Raw genomic sequence first — 23,491 nt, 5'->3', positions numbered from 1 at the left:
CGCTCGCGGGCAGCCTTGGTCTTCGCACGCTTGGCGTCCATCTCGTCCTTGAGAGCCTTCTCGCGGGCCTTCTCGGCCTTGGCACGGTGAATCTGTGAGGTATCCGGCGTCAGCCCACCACTCATCTCCAATATTGCAATCCAAAGGTATAGTTGGGGCGAGACTTACGTGCTCAACGAGAGCACGCTTGTGCTTGAAGGCGTTACCCTTGCTGGAGTGGTAAAGCTCGTGGTAAAGGTGCTTGTCGATCTTGCCGGAGGCACGGTACTTCACCAGAAGACGGCGAAGGACACGGAGGCGGCGCATCCAGAGGACCTGGCTGTGATGGGGAGTCAGTATGAATCTCCGCCAGATGTGTCATATCGGTCCGCGAGCCGGAAGACTTGTGGATATCGTCGTCGAACGTTCAAGGGGGTTGCCCAAGTGATATCCCAAGAGTAACCTCCAACAACGGACCGATCGATGGGAATGGTGTCGACGAACCTGGGCATACGGGCCTCAGCGGTACCCTTGCGCTTACCGAAGCCACGGTGGCGACCGATGCGGCGAGCCAAGTTCAGCTCACGGGCACGGGACCGCGAGTGCATGGTCACGGGCTTGCGGATGATGAGGCCATCGGCGACGAGCTTGCGGATGGTCTGGCGAGAGTTGGCGTTGGAGATCTCGTTGACCTCGTTGGGGTCGAGCCAGATCTTGCGCTCACCGCAGCCGATGACCGACGCGGCAAGGCGCTTCTGAGTTCGCAGATTGACCCTGTGAAGACATTGGACATCAGCAATTTGTCCTTGGTGATGGGAGAAAAAAATATCGTCGCCCCGCCGTCGAATTGATGGATGCCGTCGTCGGTTTTTGTCGCCCCCGCGTGTCCCGGGCTTCGATGGACCCTAAATAAGGCTTGCCCGGTGCAGTAGGCGACGCAAATCGATCTGGGCTCGGTGGAAGAATGGTGTAGTGCTCGTATCGTGATAACTTACATCTTGAATGCTGTCCTAGTCGATGGTCGTACCTACCGGGGGAGTCGAGGGTGTTGAAATTTCGAGAGGGGTGACAGGAGGCCAATTTTTCTGAAAGGCGAAGTGTGAGAGCAGAGTCGGGGCTGACTCTGTGTGGGCAATGTGGGGCGATGGGTAAGCGAGCCCGGAAAAATCGAGGCCACACTTTCGCTCTTAGGTCACGTGTCGTCAACGACATAGGCCCTTTGGTGTGTCTTGAGGGGCCGGTGCACGCAAATGAGAGATACATCAGGTACTTGCACTCCATGTTCAGGGCACCTCTGGAAGATTAACATTGCCCGGCAAGGATCCCAGCATATGTACCTCAGGTACCTCGAAATCCAATGTCGTCTTCCTATCCTCGCGTGAACGCTGGTTGAGGTGGTTTGGAGAATTAAAGAATGAAATGGTTCTCGCCAAATTTATCGAAAATACTTATATCTTGACCCCGGCAGTCATTCAGCGGTAGCTACTGCACGAGGCATTGAATCATGTTTAGTCTCGCTCGTCACCGTTGATTTTCTAGAGATATCTCAACTCTCATGGAGCGTCATCTCCATCAGATAGTGCAACCACGGCATACCTTCGTCTTCCAGGGCCGCAACAACTGCCTTACTCATTTGAGACTTAAGCTAAAGAGCGAATCAAATTTTCACTCAACAAAGCCGCTCAGTGATCACGTAAAACAAAACTTTTAAATTTCAATGTTTGCCCCTTCCTTTTACTACAACCATCATGCCCAATCTACTTGCCAAACACATCCTCACCAACATCGACCTTACCAACGCTCCAGATCTCCTTCTCATCCTCGACTTCGTCGTTAGACAGACCCAGGCCCCCTTGGCCACCCTCAGCCTCTCTCCGCTCACGTGCTTGGGCACCCAGCCGCATCGTGACGCGCTTGAAGTAATCCTGCATGCTCCTCTTGGTGTTCGGCGGCAGATTGGCACTTTCGACGTACTTGTCAAAGACCCGTGTCTCATCATCCACCACATTGAACAAAGCCACAAACGCAGCTTCGGCGGCCAGCTTGACCGGAATAACAGGATCCCTGACACTGGCAAAGATGGGACCTGCAAGCGCAGCAACATGCGGCCTGACCATGTCCATGTCCACGCGGCTCATTGTGCGGACAATAACCAGAGCAAGTCGGCGCGAGTCGACAGGGCCTCCCGGCTGAATCGTGTTGGCGAGTGCCTCAAAAATCTTCTTGTTAGAGTCGAAAGACTTTGTCGAATCTGAAAGGAGATATTTGCCCGTGGCGAGGATGACGTTGTCAGCAATGTAAGGCTGTGACATGATTTAGTTTTGCGTCACTTAGAGGACATCACAACGAATTACTTACGTTCTTGTGGGACATGCCCTGGCCAAGAAGGTCGGGCAAGTCGTCCGCGAGAGGACTTTCAAGAAGACTCTTCGGAGACTCCACGAGCACTGCGTTCAGCGCCAGTGCTGAAGAGTGACTCCAGTGGCTGGTCACAACTCTGTTCTTAAGCAACCCATTGGCAGCCTCCTCGGGAACATTCTTAATCAGTGCTCCAAGCAGCTTGGCGTTTGTGATTGTCATAGCATCGTCCCTCTCGTCGGTATCCATGTCAATGAGACCCAAAACGGCGGTTCGCGAAGTTTCGCCCATGTTGGCGCCAGCTTTGCTAATGACTTCGTAAAGTGCGCTGAGCATAGCCGTTTTGACACCGGGGTCTGATGTCTTGGAGCCAGTGACGAGCTCGGCAATTAGCGGATCGATACGTGGCGTGTACTTGATAAGAGTACCCAACGCCTTGGCCGCGCGGGCTCTGAGGACCTCGCTCGATGTGTCTGCAAGAGACTTGGCGAAGGTGCGCTGAAGCTGAGGCAAGAATGGCTTCAGTGCCGCAGGCATCTTTTCCAAGAGGTTGTTGAGAGTCAATAAAATGGCAGACTTGACGTCTGTAGACCTTTCGGAAACAACACGAATGAGTGGACCTGTTATTTGTGTAACAAACGGCTTCAGCGAAGCCTCGCTTGTCCGGTCGACGATATCGGAGATGGCCAGAGCTGCCTGTGTTCTCTGCTCCGGCGTGCCATTCATAAGACCCTGCAGGAAGATGGGCAGGATGGCGTTGATACCCTTGGGGAGCTCGAACCCGGGCAAGTTCGCGCCGGCCACACCAACCTGCTGGAGAGTTTGTCTGGTGGAAATAACCAGGCCCTCCATCTCTTCCTTCTTGAGCTTTTTGGTGAACTCGCTAAGTGCAGCCCAGGCACCCTTGACAACGCTTGCGTCCCTATCATCGAAGGAGATGAGAAGCGACCGGACAATATCTTGATTGTAGCGCGAATAATCCACTTCGCCAGCGGCAAAGAACTTGCCCAGGTGGCGGGTCGTCGCTGCACGTCTTCGGTGATCGTCGTGTTTCGTGAGCTGAAGTAGTACGTTCATGACGGTATTGAGTCCGTCATACTCGTCGATGGACAGGATCACAGTATCGAAAGACGTCTCGAGATCCTCTCGCAAAGCCTCGTCCTCGCAGGTAATGATATTTTCCATCAGTGAGTTGATGATGTTGGGCAGGCGGCGGTTCATAGCAGCACCGGCCACCCTCGACAAGGAAGCGAGAGCCTTGGCGTTGAACGCAGAGATGGGAGGGGTAATAAGTGTAGGGATAAGGTTGGGAAGAATGATGTTTGAGCGAGTCGTCTCAGTGAGGAGGGTAAGCAGGGCTGACAAGGCGTTGTCGGCGTTCTCATCGGAGCGAAGTAGGTTGAGCAGGTATGGAAGCACCTGGTCCACAGCTCTCTTGCCCAGGATCTGCTGGAGAGAATCGAAGGCTTCTGCGGCAGCCTCTCTAACATCAGCATCTGAGTCAGTGAGGGCTGTTCTGACGACAGAGATGAGCGTCTTCTCGTGGTCCTCCAAGGCATCCTCTGATGCCGAGGCAATGAGTTCCTTGAGGGCAAGGCAAATGCCCTGCTTCGCGTCTGTGTCGGTGGAGGTTTGCAATCCCTCCTCAAGAGTAGGCAGCAGGGTGGAGAGGACACCATCACCGGCTTTGCGGATCAATTCGCCAAGGGCATTGCTAGCAATGACCTTATGCTCCATGTTGGAGCTTCCCAAACGCTTGATGATGAGTTGAGTAAGCGTCGGCACCAACTCCTTAAGAATGCGCGGGCTGGAAACCAAGGCCTTCCACACAGCAACGGCAGCGGAGCGGACGGCGTTGGCGGTATCGCAGCGGCAAACATAGAGAGCAGAGAGAATCTTGTTTCTCTTTTCTTCGCCGAGGACCTCGCGGAGTGATGCTCCTGCCTCTCTAGCGCTCTCCTCGTCCTCCTCTTCATCCTCAGCCTTGCCACTGATACCTGTAAGATTGAAGAGAAGGTCACCGACAAGCTCGACTGAGCTAAGACGAATGCGGTAGCTGTCATCGGCCAAGCCGCGTTCAAGCTCTGGAAGTAGCAGATCAACAGCGCGAACAGCAAAGTTCTTGACAAGGAGACGACCTGCACGAAGAGCAGTCTCGCGGATAGATTCCACATCATCAGCAAGACCAGACAAAATGGGCGGAATGATTCTGCCCAAGTAGTTTGCAAAGCTGTTGCCAAAGCAAACAGGGAGAAAGATGAAGAGGGACATGAAGCCTTCGCGAACAGCCGGCTTGGTCGACTCGACGTTTTGCAGAATGGTCGGCAGAGTCTCTTCGAGTCTGGTGGTACCCAAACCTGCGAGGACCTCGCTGAGAGCTTGGGCGGAACCGAGACGGTCGCCAGCGCCGTTGTCTGCCTTGAGGGTTTGCATAAGGCCGGGGATGAGATCCGGCAGGGCATCTTCTCCTAGCTTCTCCACAAGCGATCCCAAAGCTCTTGATGCGGTGGCACGAGTTGTGGGCACTGGATCGACGATGGCAAGCTTGAGTCCGGCAACAAGGATTGGCAAATGCGAGACCAAGTCTTTTCTCTCAGTGAGATGCGCAAGACTGCCAATGACTTGGGCTGCTTTGCGCTTCGTGTTTGAACGGTCGCCCAAACCACGTTGCAAGATTCTTGTGACCAGCGCCAGTGACGGAGCATCCAAGTAGTGCACGAATTGGACCTTGATCAGAGAATCCAAGGCATCATCCGTGTATCTAGTGGGGTCGCTGAGCGCCTTGAGAAGGATGTCGACAAGACCCTTGATCTCAGGGTTACTGATTACCTCGCCGAATCTCTTCAAGCTCTTGTTGGCACCCGAGCGGACCTCCTTGTGACTGTCGTTGAGAACACCAGTGAGAGGGGGGATAATATCGGGCAAACTCTGCGCCAGTTGGTTGGGGTCAAGATAAGCCATGGCTCCCAGCAGGTCGCAGGCTCCCTTTTTACTACGCCATTGGTCATCGTCCAAACCGTTGAGTAGGGTAGGAAGGATCTTCTTGACACCATATGAGCTCAGCTTGCCGAAACAGGCCTTTGCTGCTGCCAGGCAGGAGTCTCGAACGTTGGCGTTGGCGTCACCAAAGCCAGTAAGGAGCTGAGGAACGATTTGAATGACGTAGGGTTCGAAGAGACGACCTAGGATGGTGGAAAGAAGCTCGTAAGCTAGGAGGGCGGCTTCTCTCTGGTTCGGCTCCTTTTTGTTTTCCATGGCACCCCTCAGTGTCATCATAATACGCTGGTCTTTGAGTGACGAAATGCCACGACCCTGAACGAGGCCGGCAAGACCATAAGCAGCACCACGCTGCTCGGCATACTTCTTTGAAGTCAATAGGGTCTCAAGGACCTGAGCGAAGTACTTGGATGACTTGTCTCCGTAAGCCCGGACTAAAGGTGGCAGGCAATCAGCGATGGCATACTGCACGGTCTCGGAAGGCGTGCTCAAGGTCGCCAGCAGTCTGTCGATGACCACAGGAAGTTTTGAATCACCCGGGTTCAAGTGACGCGCAAGCGCACCATACATGATGATGACAGCCTCGTTGACACGGTCTGACGCTTCGGTATTCTTATCCGGACCTTCGAGCGTACGCTCGAATACCTTCATCAACTTGTCAACCATTCCCTTGCCATGCAGATCAATGGCGTGGATGGCTGCATCTAGCATCTCGCCACGGACGTTCGCGTTCTGGTCACCCAAAGGCCCGGTCTCAATCAAGAATTCAAAGAAAGGATCAAGCTGCTGCTTCGCCATGTGAGGGGCCAACTCCTTGAAAGCAGATCCAATGCCGTGGCGCGATTCCCAAGGATCTGCCAGATTGGTTTTCTTAGGCATGCCATATTCATCCAACTGAGGAACACGCGGTTTGGCGAGCTCGGTGTATGAGGCTTTCAGAGACTCCAAGATAGGCTCCAGCGTCGAGTTGTGTGCCTTGCAGGCTTCAGCCAAGGCCCGGGCTGCGGCTCTACGGAGCTGACCGTCAACACTATCCAAGTAGACGAGCATCTTGGCTGGAACCTCTTCAGACAGGGCGAAGCCACTTTCTTCCCAGATCTCACGACCAAGCTCCACATTCTCTTCGATGTCGTCGTGACATGCGATCCAAATTTCGTTGGAGAAGTTGGATTCGCTCATATCAACTTCGGAACTGATAGCCTGCAGTACAGCGGTTCTCACGCTGACTTGAGGAACGATGGATCCCTTAGCCAGGGCGGCGATTTCCTCGGATGTCATGTTAGGGGCAACGCATCGGCACATGTCAGCGAAGCAATCCTTGATGATCTTGTAATGCTGAGTATACTGCTGCATGGCCATTATCAGAGAGGATATAACCTCCAAGCGAGGCGTTGCCGGGTCTTCGCAGATATTCGTATGGAAGGAGAGAAACTCGATGGCGAGAACAAGTTGAGCATCTCGATCGTCAGCAGATGAACCGAAGCCTCCGCTTGCGAGAACGGTAAACACTAGGGGAAGGGCGTAGATGAGAGACACCGTATCGAAAGGACGTTGCTCGCCGGCAAAGCGCAGTCGGTAGAGCACTCGAGTGACGAGTACGTCGACGGGCTCTTCCTTGTAGTGCTCGGGTAGGGCACTAACCTCACAAGCGCGCAAGGTGGCCACTCCGACGAAAGGTCTCATGGGACCAAGGCGGCTGGTGGTACGGTCTGAGCATGCCAGATAAGCCAGGGGAGCAGCATCGCCTGTGAGAAGACCAGCACCAGCGTCAATGACGTCCAGAAGAGCCTTGACAGCAGGTCCAATCCAAAGAGCGGACTCGGTTGGGGGTCCGGTTGCAAGACTCTGAATGATGCCAATGCCGCGTAGGAGTCTTCCCTCGATACGACGAACCGTGTCGCGGATTCCGGCCTCCTTCTTCAGCTGAGCATTGACCTTTGCTGTTTCCTCGGCAGTAAGCTTCTTTTGTTGGCCCTTTTTCTGGGCCAATTGCGATCTCAACTCAGCCTCCCACTTCAGAATATCGTAGTCCTTATTGTTCTTGTCGGGTACGGTTGTCTGTGCCTTTTTCGCGAGGACATCCACGAAAGCAGTTCCCTCGGGGGTTCGGAAGATAGCAGCTTCGACCGGACCGATGGTGCGCAGTTCCTCGGGTTCCAGATCTCGGCGTATAATCTCGACAATCTTGCTGGTCATGGTATCTGGAGATACAAAGGCAAGTTCTGCCGCGGCGTTGCAGGCCGCTTGCTTCACTGCCTCTGATTTCTGGTCGATAGAGGTCCTCTCTGAAATCTCCTGCAGCAGGTCACTCTCAATTTGGCGTGCCAGTTCTCCGGGATCTCTTTCAACGCGCAAACAAAGTTCAATCCAGCTTGTGCGGGGAACAAGCTCCTGTCTGGCGAGTACGAGCAGTGAGCAGAGCTGTTGATCTACGGCCTCTCGCACAGAGTTCTGTGAGTCTTCTGGCAGGCCCTTTGAGTTGACACATATGGCACGAAGAACAAGATGAAGGTTCGATTTGTCGGTTTTGGACAAGATAGCCGCGCTATCCTTGTCACCGCTTTCCAGAGTTTGGAGCCAGTGCCAGATGCCGCTCACGATGGCCTGCGAAACAAGGGCAGGTCTGGCGACATAAACCTTGGTCAGACTATCTGACGCGATCTGTCTCGTCTTGGGGGTAGCTACAGAGGCCACAATGGCGTAAATGAAGGCCTCGGCCCAGGCCACGGCAACGGGCTTCGGTGTCTTCTCGGATAGGTGCTCCGCAGCGGCCGCCAAAGCTCGGGAGAACCAAGTAAGCTCGTCTTCGGCTGTGATTTTGCCGTATACACGGGGATTGAGCAAGAACGAGGGCTTCGGTTCGAGGGCGAGACACTGTCCGGTAACGGAGACTTTGGCAAGTGCTGACTTGAGCGCTGATGACACATTGGATTGCTGCGACCACGACGTAAGGGTGGTAGCGATGAAGGCGCCAACCGTAAGGTTGTTTTGAGCTGCAACCAGGGGATTGGCGACAATCTCGTTGTAGGTATCGAGAAGCTTGGGTACAGTAGCTTCGGCAAACTTGACGGCGTTTGCTGAGAGATTGCCAGAGACCGAAGCCAGGTTGTAAATCTCACCGACGCGCAGAAGCCAGATGCGCCGTGTGGGAAACTTCTTGTCGGAAATACCCTTCAGGCATGCGTCAATGACCGGCTTGGCCACTTCAACGTCATTTTGGAGTAAGTAGCCGGCCGATCTTGCGAGAGCCGATGTCTCAACAACGAGGGCGGCTTCGTTTCCTTCCTTGGCTGAGACGGCCGCCAGAGCCGTTGCAATCTTGTCGGCGGTAGTGTGGGATAGCGGAATTGCCTCTAGCATTTCGCAGTGAAGGATTCTGTGGTCTACCGATGCCAGCTTGCCACCCTTGACCGGCCCTACAATCTCCTCTGAGATCTTTTCGAGTGCCTTTTCCTCGTGGCTCCGGGCAGCAAGGGCGTTGAAAGCCTTGACTGCTCCAGTACGAGTAATAACGTTGCTGGACTTCACATTCGAGAGGATGGGTTTCAGCAAGTTGCCGACCAAGATTTGGGAAAGGTCGTAGTCCTTGGGAAGGCAGCCGATCAAGGGGATGAGAACATCGCTCAAAACAATCTCAGGGGCCCTGAGCAAACCCTTCTCGAGAGGTGGGATGATCTCCTTGGTGAGTTCTTCAAGAGTGACGAAGTCGAGGAAGAAGTCCTGGAGGCCGGACGCTACGTGGGCCGGTAGTGCCGTGCGTGAACCAATTATTTCTCTGACGTAGAAATTGAAATACTGAGACTTCTGGGCCTCGAGGGCTGGCTTGATGGCAGCGATTCTCGAACTGACGCCAGCGATGATGCCCAGAAGAGGTGCTTTCGCTGCGGAAGGCTGCGCGGCCTTGGCCGCCAGGAGTTGGACAGCATCTTTGAGGGCCTTCTCGGGGTTTTGGTGCTTCGAGAAGAGCTTGCGCAGTCCTCGCCGGGTGACAATTATGGCAGAATGGGCCATGCCACCCTTGGCGGCGGGTTGAAGACACTTGTCCAGAGCATCCGCAACACTCAGGAGAATCTGAGAAGCGAACTTGTCCCAATTGGAGGTCTTTGCAAAGTGCTGCATGAGCAAACTGCACCATTCGACGAGAACAAAGGCATTGCTCGCGGCGATGCCAGGTTTCTGTGACTCTGCGCGCAACGCAGCGACGAAGGCACTAAGGACATCAGGCTCAAGGCCCTTGTCCAGGATGGCGGAAAGGCATTTCTGAACAGCGAGTCGCGAGGGTCGGTCGGTGTAAAAGGCATGAGTCCAGAATAGTAGCTGGACAAGCTTGCGGGTAGATGCCGCGTCGGTGTCTGTAGCAACAAGAAGATAGATTCAGCATCCTGTCTTGGAGAGGTGATATGCGCGGTGGCCGTGACAGGAACGTCACGGAGGGCAAGGGCGCAAACAAGAGTTCGTACCGGCGTTGGATAACCTTTCCTCAAGAATGCGCAAATGAGCTATTCTTGTCGAGGTTGAGGAGGAAGTCAAGGCGGATCTCGTGGCAGCGAAATCGACAGAGCCAGAGCTAGAGCCATTGGCGACGACTTCAGTCATTTTGGCGGGATTAAGGGCGGACAGAAGGCAGCATTGGGGGCAAGTCGCCCAGCTGAACGGTCGACAAGCAGGAGAAGGGTCGTCGTCGGATTTCGTATGCGTATCGGGGGGAAGACGACGTCGAGTGGAGCAGAGGAGTGAGTTGGTGATGAAGTGAACTGAGAGGCAGAAACAAACGAGAGGTTCGCCGTTGGCACAAATTGTCAGGCAGCGGAGAGACTGGTACCTCGAAGTAGACGTTGAAGCAGTTGGGTACGGCGCAAGCGGATAGGGTCAGGTCAGGTCACTTTACAGGTACTTTAGCACTGGGCTGGGATTATTTGCAGTTGTGCCGCCCACCTTAAACCTCAGTCCAGTGGGAATACTTTTTCTGCCGAACGCAGCTTGACGGAGGAGGTACCTGAGGTTCAGGTACTTGAGGAAGGTAGGGTTGTGTGGCCCGGCGACTGAATCGAATGGGGTGGAGGGGTCGATGATCCATATGAGGCAGGCGGTGACCATGATATCAGTTATCCCACCTCAGATATGTACAAAGTACGGAGTACCTGCCCTTTAATACCTAGGTACGCAGCAGCTACCTAATGTAGGTGGGAGGTTCCAGCTCGTCGTGGCGGGGCAGAGGTGCTTGACCAACGGCTATGATCACTCATGATGGCTCATCCAGACTCACCAATCGCCATGCGTTCGTTTGCTTCCATTATTAGAGATGACCTGAGGTAAGGTTATGATACAATCTCCATTTCGGTAGGCTCAGCTCTCGACGAAGATAAATTTGGCCGTCTCTAGGTTCCCCCGAACCATCATACAATCACTCGTCTTGTAATGCAGGCAATGCATTTCTCACTTCTCTGCCACCACGGGCACGGTTCATAGTGCTGGAGCTCTCTAGGAACCTTGACTGGTGACGCAGGGGCAGCTCCCATGAAGCCCTAGCTCAAGGCAATGACTAGGTAGGTATCTGCTAGGGAGCCATAGAAGTAGGGGGGATTGTTACAGACCGGTCTGACTCAAAGAAGGGGGAAATACTGAATTTTCCCGTCTTTCACACTCTAGCCACAATGGAAAAGAGAGGAAAGTACCTTATTCTCCACAGAAAACTGCCCAGTCTTACTCCTACCGTCCTACGTACTGCCTGACTTATTAAGGTCGGTTGGGTAGGTAGGTTTTGCTGGATTCCCCACCATTTAGTACCTTACCTGATGGGACCTGAGCATCTTCCAGACTTTCATCGGTGATTGTTCTTCGGTTTGGCCTTGGGCGCAAAATCATTCCCTTTGCATGTCGCGACCTACCTTATCTGGATTAGAAGCCAAGTGCAGTGCAGCATACCTAAGGTACTGAACAGTAGGTGGAGAGGAACCGGTATCAGCTCAAAAGCCACCGGAGACACCTGCTGCCTACCCGTCTACTTACCAGAGTATCTCCTCAAAGTATATCATCATCATCATCATCATCATCCATCCCGTCCTCTACTATTTCGTGGATCCAGCCAGACATGGTAGCGTAGACCACGTTTTATCCACCTCAAATCCACCTTGGCCTTACCAATTCCCAACACCGCCGACGGCCTGTCACTCCATCCAGAATTTGGCGCCCAGTGTGCCAGGCAGGCACCCGACTTTGCGGCAGAGACACACTCTCTTTGGGCTCACTCACTCACAAACACCCACTCACTGAGGTGCTTTACGCGTTGCACTCACTACCTTACCTCGCCTTCGCCCCGTCTCTTGCAAAGCAATTCTGCCAGGGCCATTTATCAACCCTGACAATGCAAGGAGCCCAGCCACACCGTTGACATCACTCTACCTTGCCTGCCTACTCTTCCACACTCAAATCGCCTCACACACCAAGCTACCAGGTAATTATTTTCACCTTCATCCTGGAGTGTGCTTGGTTTGCGCTCACTTGCCTCACACACTCAATCATATGTTCTTGCTCACTCATGATAGGACTTCAGGAGGATTCAACGCCATCTCCGGCTGCTTCACCAGTCTTTGCCTTCCTACCGCCCCCTTCCCGTCCTTGGACCCTTCATTTTCCGCCTCCGTCTCCGCCTTCGCCTCTCGGCTCGGCTCCCTCTCCAGTCCTTCCCGTTTCTTCGACTGATTTTCCAACCTGAACTCATACCCCAAACTGTTTGCTTCTCACTAAGCAGCCCTCACACTCGGATTTTTGGACGCCACCAATCTTGCTTTCGACATTTTGCAGACTCACAAAACTCGGACCGGTTGCTAGTCGCAACTGATACCTCCTCCTCCTCCTTCTTCAGCTTCACCCTACCGACTTTATCATGGCCGGTGCCAAGAAGAAGAAGAAGCCCGCCGCCAACCCGGCCAGAGGCTTCGCCACCACCTCCGTTGCATCATCCAAGCCTCGGACCGAACCCGCTGAAGGAGCCGATGCCGCTGCTGCGGCCCGGGCTGCCACTGCCGCTCCTGATGCTAGTTCCAAATCGGATGCCCCGTCAACTAATCCTCAGTCTTCCACCAATGGTGCTGGTGACAAAGCTGCCAAGGCGGAACTGAGCCCCGAGGAGTTTGAAAAGCAACTTGACGAGTCTGAATTGCAGCTCATGGTGGAAAAGTATGCTCAAAAGACCAAGCGGGATGCTCAACGCCAGCGCACCAGGCTTGAGACTGATCGCCGCCTGCTCAGAGGCCAAGCCGACACTGTCAACTCGAGGAAATGGTTGCCTCAGGAGTTGATGGACCAGGTTCTTGATCTGATTCAAGCCGAGAGCCGCTTTGCATCGTCAAGTGTATCTACAGAGACCTCTGCGAATGGAAAGTTGCTGCCGGAAGAGGATATGACCATCAAGCTATGGACACTTCAACAGACACTCGCTAGTGTTGGCTTTCCAGAGGAACGAGTTCAAGCTGTGATGCGGCACATTCTCGACATTGCGCCCAATATTCCATCTTTCACCAAGGATAGCCTTTGGGGTCTTGAAGAAGCCCTCGACTGGCTGGCGAGAGAGTGTCCAAGTGATGAGTTGCCTGATTACGAGGGTCGAGGGAACAGAAGCATTAGACAGTTAGGTAAGCTTCGATTTTGTGATATTCAAGGCCCTCGCCAGACAAGCAGAACTGACCAGACTCATCAGATACACCGGCTGAGAGCCCCTTGCCTTCGGGGGCCACAACTCCTGTACCTGATGGACGCCAAAGGCCTGGTCAAGCATCCAAAAGTGGCAACAAGAAGAAGGCCGTGGTGACCTGCGACATTGACATTGAGCCGGACGAGCTAGTTCCTGTTTATCTCGAAACAAAGATCAAATTATTTGAGCTTGAGAAAAGTCAACAAGGAAAACGAAAGCAGAACAGCAACACATCTGAGGCAAGCGACGGGGCAGATCTGCAAGCTGAGCTCCGCGCCAAGATTGTGAGAATCGAGAAGGACGTCCTGTTCGACAAGTTTGCTGCGGAGCAAGAATGGAAGACCAAGAAGGTGGTCTTGGAGAAGGAGTTTGCAGCCGCGAAAAAGCAACAGGCCCAGGAGGAAAAGGAGAAGGAGCCGCCAAAGGCGGTCGCCGAAGCAGCTGGATCTTCTGATGGAGACATCAACGACGAGGCCGAGCGTATCGCTGCTGAGATTTTGGCCCAGAACCACGATGATGACGATGGCGGTCTTGGTGACCTCTTTGCCAATCTGCCTGTCACCGAAGTAGACGCTACAGGCAAATCAAGCACGGTGCTTAACGGCACAGACGGCGTCAAGATAACCATTCGGGATTTCGGAAAATGGACCGGTGTCTCCCCTATGCGGGCTTTGGAAGAGGCCTGCAGAGCGAGGTATGGCCTTTTAGTCACTGATGCTTGATACCTATGCTGACTTTGTTGCAGGGACGCCTCCACGAGGATCAACTACCGCCTTATTTCAGAAGTTCCTTTTGCTAACCGTCACTCTGTCTTCATTACCTGGGCAAAGCCCCAGGAGGTCCCATTCGCATCTCAGGACGATACAGTTGACGTCGTCAACATTCCGTCAAGCTTCAGCTTTAGCATGAAGTCCATCGCCACTCCCGACAAGAAACAGTCGGAAGCGTACGTCGCAACATGGGCCTTGTTCCACATCTTCGGCACCTCAGCAAAGGAAGAGAAGGTTGGAATGAGGTTGCCTCATGTATGGCGTGAGCTATGGGATGAGCTTGCAGAAGCCAGAAAAAGCCAGCTGGACTCCAAGGACCGAGAGGCAATTAGAGAGTTACGAGCTCTTGTGCGCCAAAGACAGGATCAGGAACTGGAGGATGGCGTCATTCTCCCCAACGCTTTCAGGGGAAGGGCCGCTGCCCGCAATCAGAACGACAACAAGGACGAGGCAGCTCAAGAGGCCGCCAAGCGTTTGTCCAACGGCCCTGAATATTATCAAAATATTTGGGCTCAGAAGATCAACACTCCTAGGTATCAAACCATGCTCCAATCCCGCATGCAGCTTCCCATGTGGAATTTCAAACAGCAAGTCACGGATGCCGTGGACAGAGAGCAAGTCGTCATTATCTGCGGAGAGACTGGTTGTGGCAAGAGTACCCAGGTGCCGGCCTTCCTCTTGGAGCACCAGTTGGCCCAGGGTAAGCCATGCAAGATCTTTTGCACTGAGCCGCGTCGAATCTCGGCCATCTCGTTGGCTCGCAGAGTCAGTGAAGAGCTGGGCGAGGGCCGTAATGATCTAGGCACGCCCAGGTCATTGGTAGGCTACTCCATCCGTCTCGAAGCCAATACCTCTCGCGAGACCCGGCTAGTCTTTGCGACTACAGGTATCGTCATGCGAATGCTGGAAGGTTCGAATGATCTCCGGGAGGTCACTCATCTGGTCCTGGACGAGGTTCACGAGAGGTCCATTGACAGTGATTTCTTGCTCATCATCTTGAAGAAGCTGATGCTGAGACGCAAGGATCTGAAGGTGGTTCTCATGTCAGCCACAGTCGACGCCGAGCGTTTCTCCAACTACCTCGGCGGAGCGCCTGTTCTAACAGTTCCCGGACGTACATTCCCCGTTCAAGTCAAGTACCTGGAGGATGCCATTGAAACAACCGGTTACACCGTTGGCCAGAACCCTCAAGAGAAGATGGTTGATCTCGACGATGATGCTGTTGAGGCGGAACCCGAAGGACCCAAGTCCACAGTCGGAGCTGATCTTTCAGCCTACTCCGCCAAGACCAGGAACAGCCTTGCCCAGATGGACGAATATCGAATCGACTTTGACCTGATTGTACAGCTGATTGCCAAGGTCGCCTCCGCGCCCGAGTACATCCCCTACAGCAAGGCGATCTTAGTCTTCCTTCCGGGTATCGCAGAAATCCGGACCCTGAACGACCTGCTCTCCGGTGACCCTTCGTTTGCGCGTGACTGGCTCATCTACCCGCTGCACTCCACCATCGCGACCGAGGACCAGGAAGCTGCTTTCCTCGTGCCACCTCCCGGCGTGCGCAAGATCGTGCTAGCAACCAACATTGCCGAAACCGGTATCACGATCCCTGACGTGACCTGCGTCATCGACACGGGTAAGCATCGCGAGATGAGGTTCGACGAGAGAAGACAGCTCTCCCGCCTCATTGACACCTTCATCTCCCGCGCCAACGCAAAGCAGCGCCGCGGGCGAGCCGGACGTGTCCAGGAGGGCCTCTGCTTCCACATGTTTACAAAGCACCGGCACGATGCTGTCATGAGCGACCAGCAAACTCCCGAGATGCTGCGGCTTTCGCTGCAAGACTTGGCGATCCGCGTCAAGATCTGCAAGATCGGCGGCATCGAGGAGACGCTGAGCGAAGCCTTGGATCCGCCCTCGGCCAAGAACATCCGCCGCGCTGTGGATGCCCTCATTGATGTCAGAGCCTTGACGCCTGCCGAGGACCTGACGCCTCTGGGTAATCAACTAGCCAGGTTACCTCTGGATGTCTTCCTTGGCAAGCTCATCTTGATGGGTGCGATCTTCAAATGCTTGGATATGGCCATCACAGTAGCCGCCATCCTATCCTCCAAATCGCCATTCACGGCACCATTCGGTCAGCGAGCTCAGGCCGACCTTGTCCGCAAGGGCTTCCGCAGAGGCGATTCAGATCTCCTTACCGTCTACAATGCCTACCTCGCATGGAAGCGCGTATGCCAATCGAACACCGCTTCTGGTGGCAAGGACTTCCAATTCTGTCGCAAGAATTTCCTCAGCCAGCAGACCTTGGCCAACATTGAAGACCTCAAGGGTCAGCTGCTAGTCTCGGTTGCAGACTCTGGCTTCCTCATGCTGACTGACGAGGAGAGAAGAGCGCTCAATAGAGTACGCTACGGCTCCAACTCAAGAGGAGGACGACGCAACCAGAGCTTCTTCGACATTCCCCAACGCGTGAGCATTAATAGCGAAAACGATGCCATCACCACAGCAGTCATCACATGGAGCTTCTATCCCAAACTCCTGGTGCGGGAAAGCCCGGGAGCCCGAGGCCTACGCAATATCAGTAACAACCAGTCAATCAGTCTTCACCCATCCTCTGTCAACAAGGGACACAATGAGCTCAAGTGGCTGTCGTATTACCACATCATGCAATCGAAAAGGCAAGTTTCCTTGTTGTTCAGCCTACAAAGTGCATTAGCCAGAAGCTAACAGACCAGCAGTGTTTATCATGCGCATGAGACGACGGTGGCCGACCCCTTTGCCATTGCTCTCCTGTGTGGTGACGTCCGAGCCGACGTGAGTATCTCCCTTGCCAAGCTTGAAGCTCAATTTCATGAACTAATTCATCTTTCCCCCACACAGATGTTCTCCGGTGTGCTCGTCCTCGACGGCAACCGCTGCCGCTTTGCCCTGCCCGACTGGAAGACGATGCTCGTTATCAAGGTCCTCCGTACCAGGCTTCGTGAGCTCCTCACTCGCTCCTTCAAGCAGCCCGGCAAACTGCCGTCGGCGCAGCACGAAAGATGGTTGGCCATCTGGCAAAAGATATTCTCGCAGGAGGCCAATAAAGAAAGGGACATGACTGCGAGTGTCAGCAAAACATAGAATGTTTGCAGCATTCGCTTGTCCTAGGACGATAACCGTCTAGGCGGGGGCCGTCCTTCTGTAGGGGTGAAAGGAAGCAAGCAGCCTTGTGCATTGTCCTGTCAAGATGTTTTTGCCCTTGTAGGCCCAGGAGATTTTTTTGCTAGCTGATGTCTTGTATACAGTAGGGCGGTACATTGTACGACGCCTATGGCCATGCATCTTTTCATCTGGGGAGTCGTTTGAAGAGTCAAAGCAGCCAAAGTTGGATGAGATGGCATGTCCATTGCTAGATACAGTCCTTGAGGAGGCCGCGAGGCCAAGATCGCTGGCACTGTTTCACCGAAAGCCATTAAGGGAAGGCAGCAAGCACACTGAAAAGAGCTACAGCTGTGCCTTGTGTACGGTGGACTATGACTGGCTACATGTGATTGTCAAGCCAACAACCGACGCTCGTACTTGTGTCTCGTTAGCCTCACTCAGCAAAGCACACTCTGCCTCTTGCAACAGTACATCAGTGGAAGGTTCCAGACCACCAGGGATGGCTTGTGCAGCAGACAGATCAAGTAAGACGCAAGTACGGAACCTAGGCTAGCTGGGGAACAAGTCAGTCGAATTATTAGATGACAGGGCATTAGGCACTTGATATTAACCCCTTTGATGTTGAGGCATGATAAGATATGTATAAGTGTGTGTGTGTTTCTGTGTTTGCCAGGACTCCTACTCAAATGCAAGAGTCATAATACCATTTTCCCATAAACGCCGTAATTAATGACGGTCTTCCGCGACCTGACCACTGCCATTTTCCCCCGCACCTTCTCCTTCCTTGGACGCATTAGTTGTAGTAGTTGTAGACATAAGCAGGGCCTTGAAGTCGGCATTGCTCTTCATCGGTTTCCGAGTCTCTGTTTCCACACCAGCGCCATTGACTTTGGATTCTGGTTGTGAATTTGCGGCAGGGCCACCCTCTCTCACGCTCAAAGCCTTGGGCATAAACCCCAATCCTCCCCTCTTGGCACCGCCCAAGACTGGCCGCTTGACAGCCGTGGAAGGAGGGATAAAGGCAGGGCCGGTCCCAGCCTTCTTCGGTGCCACAGTCTTGTCAGTCTGCTTCTTGCCGCCAGTACCGTACACAATCTTTTCTGTCCGGAATTCACCTTTTGCCCGTTTCAGCTCCTCGACGGATCCGGTTCGCAACTTGCGACCATCCAAAACATGGCCGTCAAGCTGGAGCATGGCGCGACCGGCACTTGGTTCGTCTTCGAACTCGATCTTGGCGCCACCATGACTAGGCTGGAGAACGAAGCTCTTGAAGCCCCCCACCTTCTCAACAATTTCCTTCACCCGCGCGTCGTTGACCGTGTCTGGGATATCTAAAAGCGCGATGGTCCGTGAGGCGATCTCGGCGCGACTTGGCCCGCCTTGAGGGCCAGTCGCATCACCGTTGCTGTCTCCCATCGTCGCGTCTCCATCGTCGTCTCGACTTGGCGCCGGAGATGCGCCCTCTTTTGAAACAGCCGCTGACCTCTTGTAGATGCTAGGTGTTGACACTTGTACGGCGATGACGTTGCCGCGGAAGTTGACGTTGTTCAGCCCAGAAGCAGCCTTCTCGGCCTCCTCCTTGGTTCCCATTTCAACGTAGGCTGCTCCATGGCCTTTACCTGCCATGTTTTTCGGGATGCTGACGCGCTTCACAGTTCCGTATTTCTCGAAAACCTTATGGACGTCATCCTCGCTGGCCGCAGGGTCGAGATTGGTAACGTGAAGTTCTCTGCCTTCCTCGATAGCGCCATCACGCTTCTTCGCACGGGACGGATCAGAGTACATGGCAGATAATTTGAACTTGCCATCGAGAAGAGTGCCATGCTTTGCAGTTGCTTTAGCAGAAGCCGAACGATCGCGAAATGTCACGTAGCTGAAGCGTCGGCGAACGTTACCCTTCAAGCTAGGCATCCTGATACTCAGTATCTCGCCGCAACCCTTGAAGAGGTTTGCGATGTAAGCCTTGTCTGCTGTGGGCGGGTAGTTGGTGACGAAGAGGGTCAGATCAGTTCCGGGTTTGACGTTGATTTGGGCCGGTCCGAAGTATTTTCCGTCTCGGAGCAGAGCCGATTGAGCCTCCTCCGGGGTCCTGAATTCTACCATGACCGTCTGGGTGTTGTCTGAAGGGTCAATGGCAGGGTCCGTAACGTCGACAATGTGGCCGTACTCTTTGAAGTATTGGCGTATTTTGGTCTTGGTTGTCTCCGCAGGAAGGTTGCTAACGAGAACTGAAGTGTTCTCTCGATCCCTTTTGAGGCTCTGATTCTTCAAGGCTGTCTCGGCCTCTGTGGCCTCACTTCTGGGTCGTTTGTTGGTAGTCTCATCGGCTGTATCAGTCTCCGCTTCCCGCTTCCTCTTGGAGCTGGAAGACGCGTCATCATCCACCGCTTGAGCTGCGTAGGCATTTTGCTGTTCTTGCTGAGCAGCATAGTACTCGGCGGCTTGGGCTGCCTCTCTCTCTCGCCGCTTGGCGACCTCCTTGCGGGATTCGTAGACCGTATCAATAGCAATGCGAACCGTACTGGGGAGCTCGTAGTCGTTGCAGTGCTGGACGTAAACGTCAATGACCCTCTCGGGCCAGTCTAAGCTCTTACGCTTGATGGCCCTTCCGAGGACAGCTGTAGCCACCGACGGCACTCTCAAGCCAATCGCCGCAGTGGACGGTGTAGGGCTGCGGTCTTTGCCGTTGGCGGCAAAAACCATCATTTCCCAAAGGTAGTAGTTCAGCCAGAAGTCATAGCTATCAGCATATAGCTGCTTTTCGGCCAGCTTGTGCCATTCGCTTCTCGCTTCGTCGACATTGCGTTTCTTCTCGGTCAAATACTGAATGTAAATGCGCTCCAGACGGAAATTAGGATCGCCTCTGTAGCTATCGCTGTAACGATGTTTGGCCTCCTCAAGAGATTCAAGTGCAGCGCGCAAGCCCATATCAGCGACATCGACGTCCTCGTCGGTTGCATTCAGATCCATTGCCTTTCGCTTGAGAAACCCGCACCAGGCCGCGTACATATCGATGAGCGCCGTCATGCCATTCTTATAAAGCTCAGAGTTGCTCGTCGCCTTGTGTTTAATCTGCTCGATCTCGTTGAAGGGGAGCTTGGCGTCTTCAGCGGTTAGGATGTAGCGCGACCAAATGGCCCCTGACCACGGGCAGTGGTCAACAGCCCGACGCAAAACATCAACCATGCCCTGGGGCGACTGTGCATATGTCCCAGAGGTAGATAGAAAGCGGACGTATTCATTCCACGTGGTATCGTCGAAGGCAAAGGTGCCTGTCAAGGCTCTGGCGTAAAGTCCCCGGCAGAGGTCACCCGTAGCCTCTGCCTGCTTGTTGCTTCTCTTGCTCTGAGCGCACTCCCACTCTAGATATTCTCTGAGGAGATTGCGGTAAACTTCTTCCTTGCCCTCACGGGACGCTTGGCGCAGCTTGAATTCGTAGTCGTCACGATCCTCGGTTAACTTCTTGGCCTCTTGTGATTTTGGGTTTGCAGTAATGCCCTGCATTGTCTCCTCCCAGGCAGCCTTATTATAGGTCGATAGAAACTCGGAAAAGTCTTGCATGGTACTGTCGCGGGTTACATGTGGAACCTGCAGTCGATCGGTGTAGAGGAACGTGATGCGGCGGATTCCCTCGGCGGTGCGCGAGCGTGCGAGCAGCCCACTTTCCAGGGATATCCATCGGTTCCAAAGTTCGTGACTGTCGTTGATTCGGAATAGGATGGCCTCGTAGCCTTGCTGCCATAGCGAGAGGGCGGCGTTGAGAGAAAAGAGCTCGCAGCCCATGCGGCGTTCCTCGTCGGGCCATCCTGCTTCGTAAGACTGACTGTCGACATAAAGGGACCAAAAGTAATCGCAGTATGCGCGCCAGACTTTGACGCTGTTGGGTTCGGCCTCGACGGCATGTTTGAACAGTTCGATGACATGAACGCGCTTCTCTAGGTCGTTGGCGTGTCGACTGTTCTCAGCGACGTAATCCAACCATTTGTCCTCCCCTACCGGCAGGGTCGCCATCTTGCAGAAATCGTGAGGTCGTCAACAGACGAATCATGGGAGGAGCAGTCGTCAAGGGTGTGGTTCAGTCGTTCGCTTGCGCCAGACTCATGCACCGAGGGTGTAGAATTGAGGATGATGCGATGCCGACGGCGGCGACGAAGGGACGTGGGCGTGGTTTGTCAACGGGAACGTGGACGACGAGTTTTGTTGAAGAAAAGTCAAGCTTGGACGGTCGGCGCGTGTACGAGCTTCGGAAGCTGCTAGCAACAATGAGGATTCGCAATCGAAGAATTGAAATCGCGGTAGCGGCAGCGACACAGACTGCGGCTCGAGTTCCTCGAAAAAGGAAATATACAGTGTTGGCCAGCAGCAACGACGAGAACTGATTGAAAATTACAACGTGGTCAACAGCAAAATGGAAACCTTTGCGCCGGTACGAGACGGGGCGGGCACGTAGGCAAGCAATGTCTATTCAGCCCGGCCGCCTTGCTCTCTCCCCTTTTTTTTTTCTTTCCGTCTTTGCTTGGTACCTACCAGGCTGTGAGCAAAACACTACAGCAGGTACGTTCATTGGTTGGGGTAGGCGTTGTCGGCAAGTACACGGGTACCTCAGGTACCTACGGCGAAAAAAATGACAAGAACGAGAAGGAGCGCTAGTGGCACTTGGAGCTGCAACTGGCAGTCACAAAATCTTCTTTTGGGAGGAAAGTCTCCATTATCCTCATTTAGTGAGTTGTCATCTGGTTCATTCTCTACATTTCCACATGATACGAAGGTTGTGGCATTCCAAAGTCGAGTAAGCTCAGTGTCGATACTGACTGGTTACTCTACTGTACTGCTAAACCTGCCGATGTGTACCTTACACACACTGAGATGAGGCATTCTAGTAAGAGTCAAGCCCTAGGCTTGGTACCAATTGCCCAGCCGACTTTCTTATGCTTAAGCATACTTGAAGACATCGACTGCTGCGATATCTCATTCATGGTTGCACGGAGCCTTGGACAATGGGACTTTCCTAGGTGAAGGTACCGTGAACGCCCAGGACTCTTATCATGTAAGGAAACGCCAGAGATCGAAGACACGGACCCAACCACAGCCAATTGAGGCAAGGTAAAGTCATCTTACTGGTTTGCATGCTTTGCGAAAGCGAGCGTCAACATAACTTACGGGAAGCTCATAGAGGCCGGGGTATCGAGAGGCTGAGAATGAAGGAAAACCACAGCCAAACTACACAAAACGCCAAGTCCTGCCTAGTATTCATTTTCCGCAGACTCTCGCAGACTTGTCGATACAAGTAGCTCGAACCAATACTTAGCTTACCTCACGCCCACGTAATAGGTCACCAGCGCGTCCCTGACCAGCTGAATTGAGATGAGAAGTGGAATGCCGGGAACATCTTGTGGGGAGGGAGAACCAGAGCCCGCCTATTCCCGGAGCAATACTACGCCGAAGCCCGGCTGTTATATTCTAATGAATGGACACGGCCGGCCAGCCAACAGTCCTTATCGCCGTGCAAATAAGATGTTAAGTAAACTTTTGGTAAGAATTTTCCAAGGGGCTGAACTTTATCTCGTTTGCCTTGCCCGGCTGTTTAGCCGTTTTTCAGATGGCTGAGGAGTAAGACACCAAGCCATTGGCGAGGCCGGTGGGCTTGGCATTGGTGAGGTCATGCCGATGTGCCGCGAGAATGATGCGACTTCCAAGAGGCTCTTGAGTTGTTGGGTTTTTCAACTCTTGTGTTTCCTCCCAGGTGTCCGTCTTGTTTCTGGCTCCGAGAACAATTCGAGGCGCAGCCGACGTCTCCCCTTTCTATGCACGCTTTGCCAGTCGAATCGGCCATCATGATCCTGTAGTGAGCATCGCTATTTTCAATGCACTTGAGCCTAGCTATTCATAGCATTTGTAGTGATCTCCAGAGCTAGTCACCCTACCTTGTGGAATGGACTCAATGGAGTCATGAGCTTACTCAAAAAGTCGCACCAATGCTACTTACGGATACATGCCTTAGCCCTTAAGGGCCTTAGCCCGCAATTTACGCGAGTCTGTCTGTAAGTTGCCTAAGTCAGAAGTCTAGACTCTGGGTGTCTGGTCAGCCGGTTCCGATCAGTCTCGGCACCGGAATGAACTCCGAGCCCGGATCTGACTCTTGAGCCTTGACAGCATATCCGTCAACGGCTTCTAAAGTTTGACTTCCTACCACTACGGAACCACGTGATACGCAATCGACGCCGATGGATGTATTCGCTGCATGCTGGTTTGATACGACTGTCACTCAAGCGGGTGGTAAAATGACAGCTAGTCAGCATATGATTAACCCTCTTTCCAATACCGTTACGATTTTGCTTGTTGTCACAGTCTCGCTAAGATACTGTTTCTTTAAGGATGTTGTAGAGAATATCATCAAAGAAAGAGCGAATAAGCGAAATTTAGGACATTAATTAGAGATATTCACACAGGCAGAAATAGTTATGGACGTAGAAATATGGGATCTGTTGAGCAGCAACTCATTCCGTCACCCGATGACCTGTCAATCTACAACGCCGGAGCCGTGGTCCGG

At 53.5% G+C, this 23,491-nt stretch overlaps 3 protein-coding genes across 3 annotated transcripts; 1 reads left to right on the top strand and 2 right to left on the bottom strand.

The window, feature by feature from the left end:
* Nucleotides 1-1,701: 1,701 nt before the first annotated feature.
* HER10_EVM0003644 (uncharacterized protein) lies at nt 1,702-10,196 on the bottom strand. Its single transcript, XM_035473311.1, has 3 exons — nt 9,795-10,196; nt 2,338-9,686; nt 1,702-2,282 (listed from the first exon to the last, which is right to left on the bottom strand). The coding sequence occupies exons 1-3, from the start codon at nt 9,928-9,930 to the stop codon at nt 1,737-1,739; spliced, it is 8,031 nt and encodes a 2,676-aa protein (XP_035331366.1). The 5' UTR covers nt 9,931-10,196; the 3' UTR covers nt 1,702-1,736.
* Nucleotides 10,197-11,175: 979 nt separating this feature from the next.
* On the top strand, nt 11,176-17,532 carry HER10_EVM0011315 (helicase associated domain-containing protein). Its single transcript, XM_035480750.1, has 5 exons — nt 11,176-12,968; nt 13,034-13,721; nt 13,773-16,475; nt 16,536-16,611; nt 16,678-17,532. Exons 1-5 carry the CDS (start codon nt 12,221-12,223, stop codon nt 16,918-16,920), a joined length of 4,458 nt encoding a protein of 1,485 aa, XP_035331843.1. The 5' UTR covers nt 11,176-12,220; the 3' UTR covers nt 16,921-17,532.
* A 59-nt stretch (nt 17,533-17,591) lies between these two features.
* On the bottom strand, nt 17,592-21,412 carry HER10_EVM0008874 (RNA recognition domain-containing protein). Its single transcript, XM_035478382.1, has one exon. The coding sequence runs from the start codon at nt 20,950-20,952 to the stop codon at nt 17,668-17,670; it is 3,285 nt and encodes a 1,094-aa protein (XP_035331693.1). The 5' UTR covers nt 20,953-21,412; the 3' UTR covers nt 17,592-17,667.
* Between the last annotated feature and the right edge of the window lie 2,079 nt (nt 21,413-23,491).

The sequence above is a fragment of the Colletotrichum scovillei genome (assembly GCF_011075155.1).
Source record: "Colletotrichum scovillei strain TJNH1 chromosome Unknown Contig00007, whole genome shotgun sequence".
In the NCBI taxonomy this organism is placed as follows: Eukaryota; Fungi; Ascomycota; class Sordariomycetes; order Glomerellales; family Glomerellaceae; genus Colletotrichum; species Colletotrichum scovillei.
This window is presented reverse-complemented; position numbering and strand designations above follow the sequence as displayed.